The following is a 20,752-nucleotide window of genomic DNA, read 5'->3' as shown; positions in this document are numbered from 1 at the left end:
TAATAAATATTATAAATCTCCTCAATTTAATGTAATTATTGTATTAATTTTTGTTGAAAATATAAAATCTTCAAGTAAATGATGTGAATTTAATATTTTTAGAATGTTGTTTAATTGTACTATATTATGCATGTAAAATTTTGTTACAATACATTTTATATGGGATCCCCATTGCCCAATTGAGAGAAAATTGAGAGGTGGGATTGGGCTAGCCCAATTCAAAATATCCCAGGTGGAAATAAAAAAATTAACAATTCAACATAAAAAAGCATCTTAAATAATAATGATAAAAAGAAATTTTGTATGAATTTCAATCAAATTTGTTTTTATTCAACTTAAGAAATCACTTCATTAATGAAAGAAGTCGGGTTCACAACATATCCCGATCTTGAAACGAAACAACATGTTTTTTTGATGCCCTAAACGGGGGGTCGCCAGCAAAAAAAAGATGTCAAAATTTATCCCAAAAATTTAAAAAAAATCGAAGAAAGTGCATCCCAGGGATTATAAAATTTAAGTTTTCACATCTCTACTATATCAGATGCCCATTCTTTTTGATACTCAACATTAAACATAAAACTTAGCCGTTAAGGCTCTTCTGAAAATTTTTTTTTCCGAAAAATTTTCGAAAAAAATCAAAAATTTTAAAAATCCCCGAATCTGCAGGGATTTTAAAAAATTCTTTTTGGTAAAACTTAAGGATATTGTATCAGATATATTGGTATGGGCAAATTCAATTTTAATCCAATATTCATCGAGATATTAAGTTAACGAAGCTTTCAAAATTGAGAGGGTAATCCTCCTCCTCTCAAATAAACGTACATGCGGGTGCACCCTTAAGCAATCACTAACTTTCAATGGATTACCAAATTTAAGCGGTTTTCCAAATCTCCAATCAACTTCGAAGTTTCCTGAATCAAGTAAATTTGCCATTGTAACCTCTGTGAACCTATTCTAAATGATATCTGCACAGATTGAATTTAGAATAATCTTTTTGCGCATTTTTTGCACTTGTAGGAAAACCTTTATTGGCAATATATCAAAATTAAATACAAAACCTTATCAGATAATAAAATTACAATAACTTCTCTTTTACAAATTGCTTTACAAAAAAATATAAAAAATAAAAAATATCTAATAATAAGTTTACAATTCTATGGTTAAAAATGGGTATAAGTATGAGAATGGAATTCCAATATTTTTAATAGCTCTGCATGAATTAGCTAAAGGACAATTTTCTGAGAAAGCAATTTTAGGAATGTTTGCAATATTAACAAATTTTTCCTGCACATCTTGGGGCGCTGAAAATGATCCACACCTATGAAGAAGAGGGCATCCATCAAATGCATTTGTTCCTATTTGAGAGATACTAGATGATGAGAAGAAAACAAAATTCAAATTCTTGCAATCTTTAAAAGCTTGATAGTCGATAGTGTTAATATTATTTCCATTGAAGAAAACTCTTAAGAGAGTTGGACTTCCCATGAAAGCACAACTTCCTATAGTAACCATTTCTAAAGGAACAATGAAATTTTTAACACCACTGTATGGAAGGAAGAGAATAAGCTTTGTTTGTTCGTGATTTGTCAATGCACCGTTTTCAAATCTATATCTTTGATCATTTTGAGGAAGCTTAACAGATTTTAAATTATAACAACCATAGAAGCATCCACCATCAACCTTTGAAAGTGTGCAGCCAGCTCCCATTATCAATGTTTTCAGTCTTTCGCAAGATTGAAATGCAAAACCTTGAATACTAGCTAATGAACTTGGAATTATGAAATCTGTCATTGATGTACATCCATCAAAGGCATATGTTCCAATATCTGTGACACCATTGTTGAGTGAAAGTGTTATCAATGATGTACATGATTGACATAACATACTTGGAATATTACAAGATATAGTTAAATCTGTGATTTGGGAATTAGCAAATGATCTGATTCCAACTGATTTTACTGAGCTCGGCAAGTTCGCAATTGTCAAACCACTTTCTGAGAATGCATAAGTTCCAATTGTTGTTAGTGAATTTAGGTTAGATAATCCAATATCTCCAAGTTTTCTGCAGTGTGCAAATGCATACTCTCCTATTGATGTTATAGAAGTTGGGAGAGTAATTGAGGAAAGCATATTGCAATCTATGAAGCAAGAATTAGGAATTATTGTAATTTTTGTTCCTTGGAATGTTACACTTTCTAACTGCAAACAACCATCAATAGCATTATTTGAGATTGTTTTCAAACTTGGTGGGAAAACTATTGAATGTATTGTTGATTCTAAGAAAACGCCTTCACCAATTCTAATATCTATATCCACTTTTGAACTTTTGAAAGTAACATCTCTTATTTTCTTTTTGGCAAACGTTCTTCCAGCAATAAAATTGCATTCAGCTAAAATAGAAATATCTGTATTTTCTTCAGAGCCCACATAAATTAACAAAGTTCTATTGTCATCCTTATACATCATATTATTGTCAACAACATATTTTGGACTTAATGAATGAAGTGTTAAATTAGGAATTTCTGTAAAAACACCATCCCCAATTGTTTCCAAATTCCTTGGGAGGGTTATTTCTTGTAATTCAATGCATCCAATAAAAACTGGGCGCCCTAAAATCTTCAAACTAGATGGTAATGTGATGTTTTTAAGTTTATTAGAATAATAAAACGCACTGTCTTTAATTTCTGTGATATTTTCTGTTAATAATACAGTCTCTAATTTTGGGCATCCATGAAACATAAAAGATGAAACAGTTTTAATTTGAATAGGAAATTCGAAATCAACAATTTGGCATAATCCAAGACAGAAATCATCAACAAAAGTTATATTAGTGGAGAAAATTATTTTATTGAATTTTGATCCTCTTAATGCAGAATTACCGATTGAAGTAATATAAGAAGGAACTTGAAATGTTCCTGTTAACCTTGAAATCACATAAACTAGGTTGGTAAATCCAGATCCAGAGAGCAGCATTTGTCCATCAACTTTATAGTTTGTATTCCTTTCATCCACTGAAATCCCAATTATAGGGCAACCATTGAAACACGAACCATCTTGAAGCACGCATTTTGATGGAATATAAAAGTACTCTAGTTTTGTGTAGCTAAAAACACTTGAACCTAAATTCTGCAATTGCGAATTATGGCCAATAGTAACTTCTTTTATTCCAGCATATCCAAAGACACTTCCATAAGTTTGGGAAGGACCGGCAATATCCGTCAAAGTATCAGGAAATTCAATTTTTGTTAAAGAAGTGTCAAGATAAAAGCATCCAAATGATAATTTCGTTAGTTTTGGAGGTAATTTTACATTGCTTAAACTCCGGCATTCTCCAAAACAGCCATTACTTATGACTAGGAGTTTTGTACATTGACTCAAATCCGCACTTATTAATGCGGAATTCATAAAGCAACAATCGCATATTGATGATAATTGGCTTCCCGGAGCAAATGATATAGAGGATAAAGATCCTCTACAGAAGTAGAAGGGACTTGCATCTTGAGTTGTCCCTCCTTTGATTGTTGTACATTCGGCAATAATAGTGCAATCACCAGAAAATCCCTTGAGAACAGAAAGAAGGACTGTTTTATCATCTGAATACTTTATACCATTTAATTCATTACTTGTCAGTTACTAGGGGGTTAATAATAAATGCAATTTTATCATGGTTGAATTTGACACATATTTGAAATTTTGAGAGTATCCATTGAATTGTGTAAATTAATAATAATCAAAATCAACCACCCTTTATATGTAAGTGATACAATTACAATCAAGTAGTATGCAATGGATTTAATTGTTTTGGAGTATGGAATCTTTGATTTGATTATTTTTTTCTGATCTTATGACAAATATTAAAGGGTCATTGAAATATTGATACTAAATTCGTAATTTTTTTTCTCTAAACAAAAACAATAATATATCAAGGACAAATAGATGATTATCACTTTTTCATGGTGTTTTATTACTGAGGTGATTTAAACTTTGAAATTCGAACTTTTCTAACTATTGCATTTATGCTTAGATATAATTAAATATGGAAATTTATTGTTTGTCATGAATTATTTTTAATGCTGAATTAAGGGCAGTTTTCCCATCGTTATCTTTTATGGTGATTAATTTATATTATTGTGTCCTCAAATTTATCAGAATTCATAAATGAATTTCAAGATTTTTCAACATTTAAATGTTGAGTTATATGCAACTTCTTGCCAGATTGATATTATTGATGTTATTGATAAAATGACAGGATGTTGTTGTCATAAATTTCTTCTCTATTGATTCTGAAATCAATAACAAAAAATTACTGATGGATTTGTGCAATTAAGTCTCATAGCTGTATGAACAACTAACAATACTTGTTTCTTCTTTAATGATTATGCATCGGATTTTGTGTCGGCCAGTTGAAAGTGATTTGCCAGCATCACGGTCAAATTTGATGATTTTATCATGATTACTGATGCTTTTACTGCATGCGCATTTGTTGATAATACCTGAATCAATCCATGATTCAATCATAACTACTTGTGATGGTTAATTAAATCGAAGAGTTATTTTAGATGATAGGATTATTTTCTTGGATTTTGTTATATTTCTACACTTCAAGAGGAAAATTTTTTATGATGTGGCGGTGAATTACTTCTTGTTCATGATAAAAAAGATCATTTATCAATTTTGTTTGTGAAATAGTAACTTGCTAGGATTCCATATGTATACAGTTATTATCTTTTATGAAGCATGATTCAACAGTCATGATTGAAATAACCTCATAAAAAAATCAATTGTGATTTGTATTTCATGCAATATGAAGAGTGGTTCTTCCAAAACTATTTTTTTTCATTAATATTGCACCAAGTGATAGGGAAAATTCGCAAATAGAGAGTTTGATCTAAATATTCCTAAAATGATTCTTCTTTTAAGTGTTTGATCTTTTCAAATTCTTCTCTATCTGTGAACATGACGAATCTATCTTTGTCATCACCCATAATTGCTCTGTAAATTATCAAAACGGAATTGTATTCTGATTTCAAATAATGTATGGTTATACAGGCATGCTTTGATTATTTACATACAAAGCATTTCAGCTGGTTATGGCAATTAATCGATCTTTTAGTTAGATTGTGCCGATCTTTTTGGGTTGCTAAATGCACATTTTCTAGTTTAGCTAAACTTTCTTTTCCTACAAGTAATCTTGCTTCTAACGCCAACCTGTTATGTATGCTGATAGGTAATACTCCTTTCTGTTTATCAGCCATTCATTGACATCATTCTTAAATGGAAAACTGCCAAATGTGTTATTCAATTTTTGTAAACTATTCAAAATAATTTTTATCACAAATTTTATGAACGCTGCACAGCGACGAATCCTACGTGATTTCAAGAAAATTCAGAATGACAAAACAAAAAATTATGTTGTGACACCAGATCCACAGAATATTTATCACTGGGATGCAGTTCTTTTCGGACCTGAAGATACAGTTTGGGAAGGAGCTAACTTCAGGATGCAATTTGACTTTTCTGAAGATTACCCGCATACATGTCCCGAAGTAAAGTTTGTTGATATTCCGTTTCATCCAAATATTTATCAAAACGGATCAATTTGTATCGATATTTTACAGCAAAACTGGTCTAATGCATATGATGCTGCAGCTATTATGACATCTATTATATCCCTTTTGGTATTACCAAATCCTCATTCACCTGCAAATAATGAAGCTGGTGAATTATACGTAAAAAATACTAACGAGTACAATAGGAGAGTGAAATTATCATTCCCAAATTACAATAAGTAAACGTGAATCAGTATGTTTTTTTAATTTTCAATTTTTGAAATTATTTATACAAAACTTCAGAGCATATATGACATAAATACAAAGAAATATAGATATTAATAATATACAATTTAAAAAACAATAAATAAAAATAATTTTCATTTTGACTGAGGAATTTCCCAGTATTCCATAGTTTCATCCGCAAAATATCCTGCAATCTTGTCAACAGGGCCATCCTCCTTTGTTTTAATTGCTTTAATTGAGACAATTTTTCTTTCAATTTTTGCAATTTGAGTATACTTACTCTCAGAAGGATATGCTACAATAACACGAGATGTAGTTGCAAGTGCAAATGAATTATCGTTAATTGCAGTTATCATCTTCAAATTAGTTTTATCGTGAGGAAATTTCTTTGGTTTTTCATCTTTGTTTACGATCCACAAGAAACGGCCAAATGCGATAAAAAGGCAGTTTTCTGATGCAGATGCACAACGTGGATACGATAAAAAGTCGTAAGTATTGACAGGCTTACCTTCAAAGTCAAAAACATGTAGCTGTCTTCTGCAAACTATATAAACAGCGTTGGATGTGATATGAACCGATAAAGGATCAGTTAATCTAAGGAGAACTTGAGTTTGGACAGCAATCGAATGGTGATAATGGAGTATAATAAGCTCATTTTTAGTTGAGAGAGCAGCAATTCTTCTTTTACAGGCAGAAATCGAAACACATTGAATCGGAATTTGAGCTAGAATGTTGCCATCAGCAACATCATAAATTTCTACACCTGACATTGATGAAATAGCAACAAGTCCGTTTTCATATGTTATTTGATTTCCTGATGGAAGCGTTGGTAGGGCTACAAATTGAAGCTTATAGTTTACAACTTCAGCTATTGTAGTATCACTCCATACTAATGCAACACTGCCATCATTTGTCAAAAAAACTTTTTTGAGAGAATGTCTGAATGGTCTGATTTTATATGTAACTTCATTGTTCTTTAAAGAGATCATTTGGAATGTTCCATCAGCTAGACCACATGCAATGTTAAAATCTGACATGGAAATGGACATACATAAAGAAGTTTGAATGGTAATTGCAGTTTGATCGTTTTTATCAAGGGATTTGAGAGTAATAACACCTGATAAGTCTGCAACAACGTAACTCTTTTGGTTTATTCCAACGCTTGTAACAGGTTTTTCCCAATTTGTATCAAAAACAAGTTCAAAAGCTTCATCGTTTGGCTGGGCTTTCATTATTGTTACAGTCAATGCTGTTGACGCTATGAAATAGTCATATCCTGCAATCTGATGATAATCATAAGAAGAAATTTTTGCAGGAGCAGTCCATTTCGCACCATGTTTATTTGTAATCTCATCATCACCAAAAATAAATGATATAGGAAGGGGTCCTGCCTTTTTCTTTAAAGGACGGAAGATTGTATTCGGATGTCCCGGAATTGCAAATAAACTAGAGTAATATGCTATGTCAAAACTAGGATATAAGTTAAGAGTCGCTTTCGTAGAGTTTGTTATGAGTTTACCGTCGAAAGTTAAATAACAAAAATCTTCATCTGTAGCTTCAAGCCTGACTATTGGCTCAATGATGGAACCAATCTGTTTAAGTCCATTCTGCGATATTTGGTAGATCTGGCCTTTATTGTTTGAGATAGTTACACTTTCTGTATCTGAATTTGATGAAAGAACGATTCCTGCCATTCCTCCTATTGTTTTATAGGGATTCACCGAATAAATATCAGGTCCAGACATGAAATATCTGCTGTTCAAGTAAATGGAAGTCTGAGCTGTTGTAATTGAAAAAGGACCATTTAAAATTTCTTTAGTTTCGAAGTTGTATATCCATGATGATATCAATGCATCATCATTCATGTAGTGATATGCTAAGAATGCTGCTGAATTAGGTGCAATAACTTTCTGACCATCAAATTTTTGGCAGGGACAGAATCTTTTAATATTTTGCATTGTTTTAGGCGGCCATGATAAATCAATTTTAGGTTGAGACGGCTTTGACAAAGATTTTATCACACCTTTTTCTGATAATACATGAGCATGGCAAAATTTATCGTATAACAGGCAATAAACTTGAAGTGCAGTATCGTTTAACTCAGCTGATGATGTTACAACTAACCCACTTTTCTGAAGAGATAAAAGATGAGAATATTGATCTTCTGTAATAACAGCGAATTGTAATTCGATCTTTTTACTTCGTTTTGGTAATAATACTCGAGTAATTGGCATTTTAAATTGCTGTTTTGCAATTTCTTTTAAAGTTTCTAATTCAAAAACGCGAACAGAATCTAAATAATGAATTATAACCATACCTTTTCCGTAATGGTAGCCAAGATATAAAGATCCATATGCCCCATACTCAGGAAAATGATTCATATTATAGAAAATTTAAGGTTATCTAAATTTATAAACGTCACTTTTTATAATAACGTTGTATTGAATTTTTGATTTGATTCAAGAAATCCTAACATATGGTATGAGGTTCTTAACTGAATGCTAAGTATCATGCTAGAATATCTTTCAATTTCAATAAGGATCTCTTGTTGATATTCGAAATATAGACATTCTCCCGTCTGGGAAGATTTTTTCTCAAAACGAGATCCTTAATTTCAATTGTAAATAAGCAGAAATAGAATGATTCTAATTCTTTCTAATAAAATTCGTGAACATTTTCAACGATTTATATTACAATAGCATATGCATAACATGTGTCATTCATTACCACAATTATCATTTATAGTGTAACATTTTGAAATTTCGGAACTCGTGATTGATGTTAGGGTGCTGATGGTTGCCCGCAAGTCTTTAAACATTAGTATTTTGGTGGCATATACTCTCCCATCTGCCATCCAATCTTCTTTTTGACAACTTTGATTTTTCAATTTATATTTTTCCGCCTGAACTACAAAAATTTCAGTCTCCTCACATGGGCTAACATTATAATGTCTTGCTAATTTCAATGATTTTTCCTAACCACAAAAATTTTGGTGACTGTCATATGGAAGCGGCAATAGCTGCTTTCCAGAAACCAAATACAGCACCAGAAATAACAGATTTCATAGAATTGACGTGGCGAACCCATGTTCAATATATCGAGGTTCTAACTCGAGAGCAAAGAGAGAAAGTCTCTCAAGATTTGTTTTTATTTTGCGAAAAACTCGCAAATAATACAAATGATGACAATGTGTACACTCTCATTCTGGCCTGCGGTATTATTTTTCGATCTTATCTATTAGATTTATCACAATTATTTCCTTTATTCGATAAACTCTTCGTAGCAACTCGAGAAGCAGATATTATTGCCATTGCAAAACTTATGATACATATTTCGGCTCAAACTGATGAAATCAATCCAATTTTCGCGAAAAGATATATAAAAAAATCATTATCGATGATAAATTCCAAAAAACAGACAGATATCAAGTTCGGACTTATAATACTTCAAGAATATATCACAAAATTGGCTTCATTAATTATCCTTCATTTTCCAAATATCTCGTTATCACTTTGGACAACTGTTCAGAACCAAAATGACACAATTCGACGTTTAGGAATATCCGTGTTTTCCATATACATCCAAGAATTGGCGAAAGTATCTGGTTTCACGAGAAAAATCACATTTCAAAAAGTTTACAGGCAATCATTAGATTTATTAATGACCAATCAATACAGAAATCAACATACGGCAATTCTTATCATAGCGGCTTTAATTTCTTTTCAAAGTAATATTTTTGAAGATGAAGCTTTGACAATTTACAAAAATTTAAGTCAATTCTTAACTTCAAGTCATCATCCATTACGAATATCCGCAATTTCGACTTTAATTCAAATCTCAAAAATAAATCAAGAATTATTCAAAGAAACAGTCTTCACAGCCATATTTCAATCGCTCATGACAATGATTGTCGACAGAAAAACAATTGTACTTACAATAGATACCATTACAACAATGGTTGATCAAATTCCAGCTTATATTTACGTAAAAATCCCTTCAATTATAATAATGATCGACCAAATACCAAACAATAGCCGTTTACAAGCGATGACAAGAATTTTGAATTTATTTTTGAAGATTATTGACTTAGATCCGAAATTATTGGATTCTAACGATGATATTATCTGGAGAATTGTAGAGAGCAATACACTGTCAAGACAGTTCGTCATGTTTTTTGAAAAAGTGAAGATTTATTATCCAAATTTCGAATTTGATCACAAAGAGAAACTTTGCAACTTAATTCTCTCTGTTTTAAGTTCTTATTCCAATCCTTATCAGGAAGCCCTTGATCTGATATCTCTAATGCACATAGATTTCGATTTCGCGTTGAAATTAATGCCATTGATGAAATCAGCCTTTTTCTCGAGAAACAAAGCGCACAGGCTTTCAGCCCCGCGCGCATTAATACATGTTGTCGAGACAAATCCTCAAGTTCTCCTTAAAGAATCTGTTGAAATTTTTCAACTCGGAATTTGTGACCTTTCGTCAAAAGTGAAGTGCGCAGTTATCAAGTGTTTTGACGATGACAGCCGTTTGAAGTACTTAATTTCAACAGAACTCGGAAAATCTTTTATGATTTTTGCAGAAGACAAAAACGCTGATGTCCGCAATGCTTATTACAATCTATTGATGAGGTATTCCTCATTTTCACCAGTTGCATCATATATAACTCTTAGAAAAAGTATAATAAAATTAATATCAGCGATAAGAACGAATTCAACGACATCGGAGTGTGTGAATTATGTTAAATCGCTGCCAATGCTAATTTTGGCATCAAAAAGTATCATTTATACCTATGAAAAAAATATTTTAGAAGCAATTGTCCAAAAAATGACAATTTCTGCTCAAAACGAGAGAGTTCTCATTGAACTAGACCTACAACTCTCTATATATCTAGTCAAATCTCTTGAAACTTTCGCTTCATTAAACGGAGAATCGATATTTCCATATATAGATACGATTAGACCAGTTCTAATCGATTACATCCATGGAAAGAACAGAGAATTGAAAGAATGCGTCGTAGATTTACTCACAACTTTGTTGTTATCTTCAGATTCTCTGACAAAAGTATATTCCCATTTAGCACCGATCATTCCAACCATTGTAGATGCTGTTGGATCCAGTACTTCTCAAGTATTTCGTGTCAAAGCCCTTAAATTCATCGGTGCAATTGGAGCAATTTCTCCAAGCAGGGTTGGCCTGACAAAAATGTCAACTAAAGAGGACACGGTTACCTTTGACCTTCAGAAAATGAAGAAAAACGAGCTCTGGATGGCTCATTTCGGCGAAGTTATTTTTGATAAATTGTTATCAATGATGGAAGACAAAGATTACATCGAATCTCAGCAGATGGTCTTTCATACAGCAATTTCTGTCGTAAGTGTCATGACGACTATCCCTAATAAATCCTTAGAAAAGTTGATCGGACATATCCTATCGTCTATAAAAAATTCCTTAGAATCCCAAAAAAGTGACGCGTTCTCTCAATTAGAAAATTTAATTTTAATCGCCAAACAACGTGTGTGTCCATTTGTTCCCGAGATCATGCGTGTCATTGACAACAGCTGGTCCCCTAGATACCTTGTAGGAAGTTTAAGGGTCATCATTGCCTTAGTTATTGAAGTACATACTGATTTCACAGATTATGTTGCTCCTTTGTTTCCTCGTATCCTTGAAAGTCTTTCAGCATCAACAACAGGACATCCCGATGTAGCAAAAGTATGTCTTCCTCTCTTAGCTTTCTTAGGACCAAGTTATTCAAATGCTGTTTCCCTGATTTTCCCTCAAATATGTCACGTAATTGAACTAGACACAACACCGAAGGATGTCTTGATAGCGGCATTGACATCCATGAGGTATTTAGTTCAAAACGGAGACCCAACTTTCCACGCGACATCAATTTTTTCCGCTGCAGTTGAATTCATGGGACAAAACGTCGAAGAAGACGTCAGAAAAATAGCTATTGACATAGTGTTCAGTTTGATGGTCCGCATTGGAGAATCAGTTGTCATCTACGCGCATAGAATCATCGCTGTTTTGGGATTCGACCAAGAAAACGTCGAAAAATTCAAACAAATTTTGGATGAAATTTTGAATTTTCCGTTTACTAATATATACAAATTCGATTTCATCTCGAAAGATCCACCAATCTCATTAACGCCAACACCCACAAAACAGAGGAGATTCAAAGTAGAATCATTCTATAAAACATTCATTGCAGGAGCTTTGGAAACTCCGAAACAATGGAAAACATGGTTAAACAACGCGATTTTGAAGTGGGTTCGCAATTCCCCATGTCCATCCATTAGTTTATTACATGATTTAGCGAGTAACATCCCTGAATTACTCGATTTCCTCACATTCCCGAGCTTCTTCGCAATTTGGGATAACATCGGTCAAAGAGAAAGACAAAAAGTGTCTGAAAATTTGATGAATATCATGAATAATTCTTTGTTTCCTAACGATGTTATTTTGCATTTACTTAAACTCGCTGAAGGATTAGATAGAGTAGAACAACCATTAGTTGTGAGTCCGATTTCTTTGCGAAATCTTTGTCAGAGAGTGAAATATCATTCATACGCTGTTCACATTGATATTGTTGAGTTTTTCAAACATAACAATGACCAATTCGCACATTCCGCGGCAAAGATGTATATAGAACTCGACCAACAAACAGAGAGTGAATCAATTCTCCAAAAATATCCAATAGAAAACGATTCTTCCATTTTGTTTCAACTCGGACATTGGAATGAAGCTCTTACAATGTACGAGAAACAATATAAAGAGAATAATAGAAATCTATTAGCCCTTACAGGTATGATTAACTCTGCAAACAAAATGAAGAAATATGATAAAATTCTTGGTTTCGAAGATGAACTGACAAAAAGTGACAAAAACACCATACGTCTAAATTCTTTGAATTTTGCGAGAGCTTATTTCACATCCAAGAAATATGATAAGATGTATGAATACGCTAGTTTGGCCGATCCTGAGATATTAGAGACACATGTTTTGACTGCTGTTTCTTTGTGTTTGTTGGGAAATTTTAAACAAGCGGAAAAAAGTGTTGAAACAGGATTTCACTTGATTTCTCAACAATTTAACAATAAAGGATACAGCGAAGCCTACAATTCCATGATATATTGCCAAGTACTATGGGAATTGCATGAGATAATCAAGACAAAAGGAAAACCGAATTCAAATATTTGGAGAGAAAGAATTTCTTCAACAAAACTGACAACGGAATCTTGGACACCTCTAATTATGCTAAGATTAGCATTTGCGCCACAAGAGAACCAGGCTTTCCTGCAGTACTTGAATATATCTCTTCAGGACCATCGTTTGGACAATTTTATTTGGTTGTTTAATATGATTCCAAACCAAAATTTGATTCCCTTTTTGCATGCGAAAATGAAGTATCTTTGGGCGTTGGGAAGAAGAGAAGAAGCTTTGCAAGGTATAGATAAAATGATACAAGACAAAAAGACAAATGTTAATGTTATTTTGTCTTATATCGATTGGACAATCGCTATGAAACATGATGAAAAAACTTTGATAAATTTGGGAGAAAGATTGAAAAGAACTGTTTCTCAAGATTCTTCTAATTATGGATTGACACAAAGATGGGCGAGTGTGAACTTCCATTTATTCCAATTGCATCCGGAGAATTTAAATTACGCTGTTGAAGCTGTTCGTGGTTTTGTTCCTGCAATTAAAAACTCAGCTTCAGCACATTTTTCCGATGTTTTGCAATTGTTGTGGATTTTCTTTTCAACTGCAAATGATGATGAAACGTTCAAATTAACTGAACCATTGTTTTCTTCAATTCATTCAAGTAAGTTCGTTGAAGTTGTTCCACAATTAGTTGGTTTGCTTGACCACAAAAACGAATTGGCATCGATTTCAGCGAGAAACATCATTTTGGAACTCGCGAAAACATCGAAACAAAGAATCTTCTTTCCATTGATTTGTGCAGGACAATCATTGAACTCTAACATGAGAGATAAAGCTCAGTTAGTACTACAAAGTGTTGCATTGGCACATCCATCGGAAATTGCTCAATGCATGAGATTGTCAACTGTTTTGATTTCTGCGTCTGTTACTTTGTTTGATTGTTGGATTTGTTGTGAAGGAGAAAAATCAACTTATTTACTTGATAGAGCTCATAATCCGAAATGTACAATGGATAGATTGTTCGGAAGATTACTTGGCCCTTTGATTTCTGATTTGGATTGTTGTTTGTTGAATGGCTCAGATCCGAAACAGATTTTGAATGAAATTTCAAGAGAATGCGAAAAAAGAATTTCAGAATTTGATAGAATCCGAATCGTTGATGTAACAACGGAAAGAGACTTGAATCTAAGTGAAGTAGAAATGCCTGGTGCTCCTGGTGTTTATATTTCATCAATTTTACCTGAAATTGACATTTTAAACTCAAAACAACATCCTAGAAGAGTCAGATTTCAAGGAAATGATGGAATTATCAGACCTTTTTTGTTGAAATCGAATGAAGACTTGGCTTTGGATCAAAGATTCATGCAGTACATGAGATTAGTCAACATTTTCATTCAACAAGAATCATGTTTATACAATAACAATGTTTGTTTGCGCGAATACGAGATTGTTCCTTTAAGTCCACAAGTTGGATTGATACAATGGGTTGAAGGAAGTGATACGATATCTAGATTGATTGAAGAATACAGGAAAGTTCATTCCATTGATCCTTTACTTGAAAAGCATTTTATGGAGTTACTTTCTGTGAATGCCGTTGACAAATTAACTCCTATGCAAAGATACGAATGTTTGAGTGTTGTTGGACAAATAACAAGTGATGCGGACTTGAGAACAATCATTTGGTTGAGATCTCCATCAAGCCAAGATTGGCTCTCAAGACATATTCATTTACAAAGGTCTGCAGCTGTTAATTCCGTTGTTGGATACACAATAGGTCTTGGAGATAGACACGCAAGCAATATAATGATTGATAGAAAAACAGGTGATATGATTCACATTGATTTCGGAGATTGTTTCGAAGTCAACAAAGATAGAATATTATTCCCGGAAAAAATACCTTTCAGACTCTCAAGAATGTTAGTTTCTGCATTCGGATTGGCTGGAATTGACGGAGAATTCAGAAAAACAGCAGAAAAAGTCATGTCTCTTGTTAGAGATAACGCGAATTCATTGGCCAGTGTTTTGGAATTGTTCCTCTTGGAAAGTGATGCTTCAATGCTGGAGAAGAGAATGATTAAGAGGACATGGGACAAAATGAGTGGAGATGATTTCGATGACAAGAAATCTTTGACTCCTGAGGAGCAAGTTTCAAGATTAATCAATGACGCTGTTGACAAATACAACATTTCTCACCTTTATACAGGATGGGCTCCTCTTTGGTAATTTTATTTTGTATTTTTAATTTTTTTTTCATGTATAGTATTATTTATTTTATAAAATGTTTGTTAGATTAGTTTATCGATAATTATTATATCTTTTTTAAATGATTTTAGATTGACCTCAGAAGGGTTTTCAAGATTTTATTAACTGAGCTTATGATACTAATTAATTTATTGATATTGAAGAAAAAGTTTGAAATAAAATAATGACTATTTCAATAAAATAAAACGATAGTTCCTTGTTAGTTCGATGAGATTGTAAGTTAATAGGATGATAGAGATTCTATTCTTTTGAACTAAGGCTCGTCATTCAAATTGGAATTTTAAGTAGTATATGAGTGCGGGTTGTGTGACCTTTTTTGTAATCGTAAGAATCTCACATAATTGAATGATTTTTGAACATACTTCTGAATAGCAGATTTTAAAAATTTATGAATAATTTATAAAAAGTTTTTATTCCTACAATTCCTATATTATCATTAATAAAAAGAATATATTTTTGCATAGATTCCAAATATGGTGTCAATTTTTTATTTAATATAAAATGTATGGAAAAAGAATAATATCTGATTTTGAACATTATTTGATTGATTTACTAATTGATCCACAAAGCTGTTGTAAAATTAATTTTGAATTTAAAATTAAAGGAACCGTAAATTTTGTATTTATTTATCACTTAAAAGAATATGACCGATATCATAATTTGATATATGAAACTAATATAATATTTGAAGATAACAAACTTACAAGCTTCGAACATGAAAATGATATAATATTCGAAGATGAAAAAAAGAAAGAGATTGAAAAGCAATTCAATGAATGCCTTTTAAATACATATGCGCACATTATAAGACATAAAATGAAATTAATTCCTTATTAATCAAAAATATTTTTTATCTTTTATTTTATAATAAATGAGTATAACAACTAATTCATTGAAATCTTTAAAGTTCACTAATTCAGAATTAGAAAATATTTTAGAAAATTTTGGAGACGGTTCTTATCCAACATATATGCAGAATGTGAAAGAGTTTTCTAGATTGTTGAATGAATTTAAATATAACGGACCAATTACTAAAAAGGCTATAATGAGATATTTATATCCCAAAAAAGTTGAAAAACATGAGAATATTCCTCTTTATGGTCCAGAGGACCTGGGCTCAGAGAGCCTTGAAACACCTCCTGAATATTTTGAAAAAAAATTAAACAAGATGAATATTATAACGATGAGATTGAGAAATTGGAACAATTAAGAATGAAATAGATGAAAAAATTAAAGAATTAAGAAATGCTGAAAATGAAGTAGAGGATTTAATGAATATCCCAGCTTCAGAATCAGAAGTTCAAAAATCACATGAGGAAAGATATAAAAATTACTTTTTGGAATCTACTAAAAATTTATTAGATGGTGATATTGACGAAACACTTTCAGAAGAAGGCACAAAATTTATTCATAAACATAAGTTACAATTTATTGACGATGGAGATTATCCATGTATATTACTTTCACCTCCTCTTGATTCTGAAAAATTCAAAAAAGCACTGAAAAATGTAACATATGCAACAAATACGATTAAGAAAGAAGACCATGATATTTACACAAATTATTATTTAAATAAATGTACAGGTGTTGATAAAGTTTTTGATTTGTTAGATAAAATATCAAAAGAAACAATTGGTACATATAAAATTTTATGCGATTGTGGTTTCATTGTTGAAGATACCGTTGATGTTTCATATGAAAGAACAGCTCCGAAGGAGGACGAAGTGGAAAGATCTATTCCATTCGTTATTAAGAACATAAAAGATATGAAAACTTATAAACATTATATTTATTCATTTATTTCAGAAAAAATGGAAGCAACACATAAATCATCTCGTCATCATTTCATAGCTATTCATACATTCCTTTTCAAAGTTGTGAAATTAAATAAGACAGGAATTAGATTTAATGTATCAGGGTACACATTCTTGAGTAAATTAAAATGTATTCGTCATGTCGCAGATGATAAAAATTTATGTGTTCTTAATTCATTTTATGGACTTTAAAAAATAAACTTTATTTTTATTTTTTAATTTTTATTCTTACATAAATGAACAAAAACGGAACGGCTAAAATGAATGATAATCAAATTAGAGCAGAAGGTAGAAGGTTATTTAAACGCTTCTATAACATTCCTGATGGTGTTAATCCTAAAACTCGTAGAAGTTATTTAAATGAAGCCATAGATGCATATGAAGGGTTTGACATTTCATCAGAAAGTGAGAGGTTAGCAAGAATGTTAAACGTTAATATTGATTTTTATTATTGTGACCCTCAACCAGAAGACGTAGACATTAACAAGGTAGACTTCCCATTAGTGGAATCAATAATGATAGATCCAGAATTTGAAACAGTAAATATTTTATTAACACAGAGTCCATGTGGAAAACTTCACGCTGACAGAATAACAGACGTTGAAGCACTCACAGGATATAAAGTTTGCTCCTTTTGCAAAGAAGAAGTATATTCTATCCGTGATGATCCAGAAAGGAAAAACCAAAGAAGATTTTTAAAACATTGTGAGAAATGTAAAGAAAATAATGGAAGATTAATTCAAGACGTTCAATTGCAAAACACACAACAACCATATGCACCACATATCACGAAACAGAAGATATATCAGTGGCTATTAGCACATAATTTGCAGGAATATTATAAACCAACAAGATATTATATTACTTTTGACTTCGAAACATTAGAGACTAAAGAAGAACTTCTACTTTCTGAATGTGCAACTTTGAACGCTTACTTAAAACCATTTATGGTATCATCAACGGTTAAATTAAACGATAAAACATATACAAGGAATTTTTGCTTAACATCAAGTGATTCGTTCATCTCTGATTGGATTGAATTTTTATTTTCAACCTGTTCATTAGTTGCTAAATCAAATATTGAACAATATGAAGAATTAATGAATACATTAAATGAGAAACAGAAGGAAGCATTTAAAGAACTTCTAGATGAGGAATTCAATAAAGTGAATATCATAGGTTTTAATTCGGGAAAGTTTGATTTAAATTTAATTCTTCGTGATTTAAATACTGCAAAATGGAAGATAAAATCAATGCTGGGTTCTTCTTCACAATTTAAGCAAATCATTGTAAAGAAAACAAACGTTCCATATGAATTGAGATTTATTGACATCAGAAATTATATAGCGGGTGGGACATTAGACCAATTCACTCAAGATTTCGGAAACAATAAAACACGTGTTAAATCCTTTTTCCCATATCAATTCATCACATGGGAAAATTACGAAGAAGAATTATATAAAAAGGAACCATTCACTCAAGATTCATTTTATTCAGCATTAACACAAGAAACAATATCGATCAGATTATCAAATATATCTCAATGATGCTAAAAATTTTGAGAATAGATTAGAATATTTTATTCATTATTGCAATAAAGACGTTGAAATTATGATTGACCCAATTGATAAAATTATTGAAGAAACATTTGTTTATAAAATTGACATGCTCCATAATCTTTCATTATCATCTAATGCATCAATGATTCGTTACGCTTTAGCATATAAGACTTCAATCCTAACGAAACATATCCAGAAGAAGAAAATGTGGAATCAAGTTTTGAATTAACGAAAAAGTATTGGAAATATAAAATTGAATCATATAAGAAACAAGATGAAAAGGTGAAAAGAGATACCAAAAATAATGTTTCAATGGATGACTATCAATATTTTCACGATTTAATCCTTTCATCTAAATGTAAAATGTGTGGTAAAGCGTTTACATATGCAAATAAACCAACATTGGATAGAATTGATAATGAAAAACCACATACTAAAGAAAATTGTCAGTTAATGTGTTGTTATTGCAATGTCGTGAAATCAAATAAAGATGAAGAGTTCAACGTTTAAGAATTAATTTAAGAAATTATGCATTAAAAAATAATTTACCAATGACTTTAGATTCAGTGGAAGCGTATCACATCCTCCGTAATGGAATTACTGGTGGTCTATCAAATGTTCAACATCGTGTTAATCTTAAAGGAATCACGCACATTAATAAACTTTCATATAGTCCAGAAACTAAAACAGTATCAAATGAGGACACTTCCAACATCATGACTCATTTCGTTGGTGTTGATTTCAATTCATTATATCCTTCATCATTTTCATCAAATCCTCATGATTTCATTCAATACACCGATCATAAAATGTATATGCCGGGAAGATTGAATGGTGTTATCATTTGTGATACAGCAACAAAGAAAGCAAAAGCTTTAGGAATTATTAAGAAGAAAAATAATTTATTCGTGGCTGAAGTAAAGGGTCACATTGATGAAAAATACATTAATGATTACATAAACTTTTTACCGATAATAAGAAACTTAGATATTATCACAGATGAAAAAACAATTGGGGTTTTATGTATAATTACATGAAATCAAACAATCTACCAGTTGACCAGAAACAGAGAAAATTAACTCAGTTAGCATCAACACACAACCAATATCAACCATTTTCTTCTTATTATCTTTGGTATCTAATCGACAGATTTCATTTTATCATTGATGACATTCAATCAATTTTAACATTTACGAAAAACACTTGTTTTAATGAATTTGCGAACAAATTTATGAACGAAAGACAAAAGGCTGAATTAGAAGGAAATAAAGGAAAAAGTTTATTTTGCAAGATTTCGCTTAATGGATCATATGGTTACGATGCAATGAATACACAAAATTACGCAAAGACTAAAATAATGAATGCACAGAAGCACGCGTTGCATGTATGCCAAATAAGTTTAAAAACATAAGAGAAATAGGTGAGGATACATATCAAGTGATGCTTAAAGATAGATTTTATAGATGTGATACATGTTTACAAGAGGCATTCTTCACTTTAGATAATGCAAAATACTGGTATTTGGTTTTCATTTATGATTTTATGTATAAATGCATGATGTTAATCGTTTTCATTTCATTGAAGGTGATACTGATTCATCTTATTGGGCAATCGCTGGCGACCCAAATCTTCCTAACACTCAAGCATTTCAAGCAATTGTTACCGATAAACAATTTTATGATAAAAACATTTTCAAATTCGCACCTTTTGATTTCTTCTGTTTTGATGAGAAATTTAAACCTAAATTAAAGAATAAAGCTGAAGAAAAAGCACATGAGAAGAAGTTATTGGGTTTAGCAATTGAGAAACAAGGTGATAACATGGTTGCTTTATGCCCTAAGTGTTATACATCATTCAACGGAATGATTGGTGAAGACTCCTTCAAAAAGATTGCACAAAAAATGAAAGGTGTTAGTTTACGACAAAATAAGCAATTAACACCTAAAAATTATTTGGATATAATAAATGATAAAGTGATATTTGATGGTCAAAATATTAATTTACAACTTAAAAATGGGTCAATGACTCGCTTAACAATTGGTAAGACTGCATTAACAGGAGCACACACTAAAGCTGTATGTTGTGAAAATGGATGTTGTATGCCATTTATTTAATGAAATGCCATAGAAGAGACAAAGAGGTGGGCACC

At 31.6% G+C, this 20,752-nt stretch overlaps 4 protein-coding genes and 2 pseudogenes across 6 annotated transcripts, besides 1 other annotated feature; 4 read left to right on the top strand and 2 right to left on the bottom strand.

Moving 5' to 3' along the window:
* Positions 1–1,092: 1,092 nt before the first annotated feature.
* TVAGG3_0885920 (uncharacterized protein) lies at positions 1,093–5,274 on the bottom strand (the record flags this gene model as incomplete). Its single annotated transcript, XM_001305183.1, has 1 exon — positions 1,147–3,405. One exon carries the CDS (start codon positions 3,403–3,405, stop codon positions 1,147–1,149), a length of 2,259 nt encoding a protein of 752 aa, XP_001305184.1.
* A 67-nt stretch (positions 5,275–5,341) lies between these two features.
* On the top strand, positions 5,342–5,852 carry TVAGG3_0885910 (histone ubiquitination; the record flags this gene model as incomplete). The annotated part of the gene is made up of 1 exon (XM_001305182.1): positions 5,343–5,792. The coding sequence occupies one exon, from the start codon at positions 5,343–5,345 to the stop codon at positions 5,790–5,792; it is 450 nt and encodes a 149-aa protein (XP_001305183.1).
* A 74-nt stretch (positions 5,853–5,926) lies between these two features.
* TVAGG3_0885900 (WD40 repeat-like family) lies at positions 5,927–8,215 on the bottom strand (the record flags this gene model as incomplete). The annotated part of the gene is made up of 1 exon (XM_001305181.1): positions 5,930–8,176. One exon carries the CDS (start codon positions 8,174–8,176, stop codon positions 5,930–5,932), a length of 2,247 nt encoding a protein of 748 aa, XP_001305182.1.
* A 583-nt stretch (positions 8,216–8,798) lies between these two features.
* On the top strand, positions 8,799–15,191 carry TVAGG3_0885890 (ataxia telangiectasia mutated (ATM) -related family; the record flags this gene model as incomplete). The annotated part of the gene is made up of 1 exon (XM_001305180.1): positions 8,799–15,191. The coding sequence occupies one exon, from the start codon at positions 8,799–8,801 to the stop codon at positions 15,189–15,191; it is 6,393 nt and encodes a 2,130-aa protein (XP_001305181.1).
* Positions 15,192–15,731: 540 nt separating this feature from the next.
* Positions 15,732–20,752: part of a mobile genetic element that runs on past the window's edge.
* TVAGG3_0885880 lies at positions 16,102–17,236 on the top strand (annotated as a pseudogene). The gene has a single exon. A coding segment is annotated over exon 1 (1,135 nt).
* Positions 17,281–20,256, top strand: TVAGG3_0885870 (annotated as a pseudogene). Its single transcript has one exon. A coding segment is annotated over exon 1 (2,976 nt).

This window comes from Trichomonas vaginalis, chromosome VI (assembly GCF_026262505.1).
Source record: "Trichomonas vaginalis G3 chromosome VI, whole genome shotgun sequence".
Taxonomy (NCBI): domain Eukaryota; phylum Parabasalia; order Trichomonadida; family Trichomonadidae; genus Trichomonas; species Trichomonas vaginalis.
Note: the sequence above shows the minus strand (reverse complement) of the source record. Positions and strands in the feature narration are given on the sequence as shown.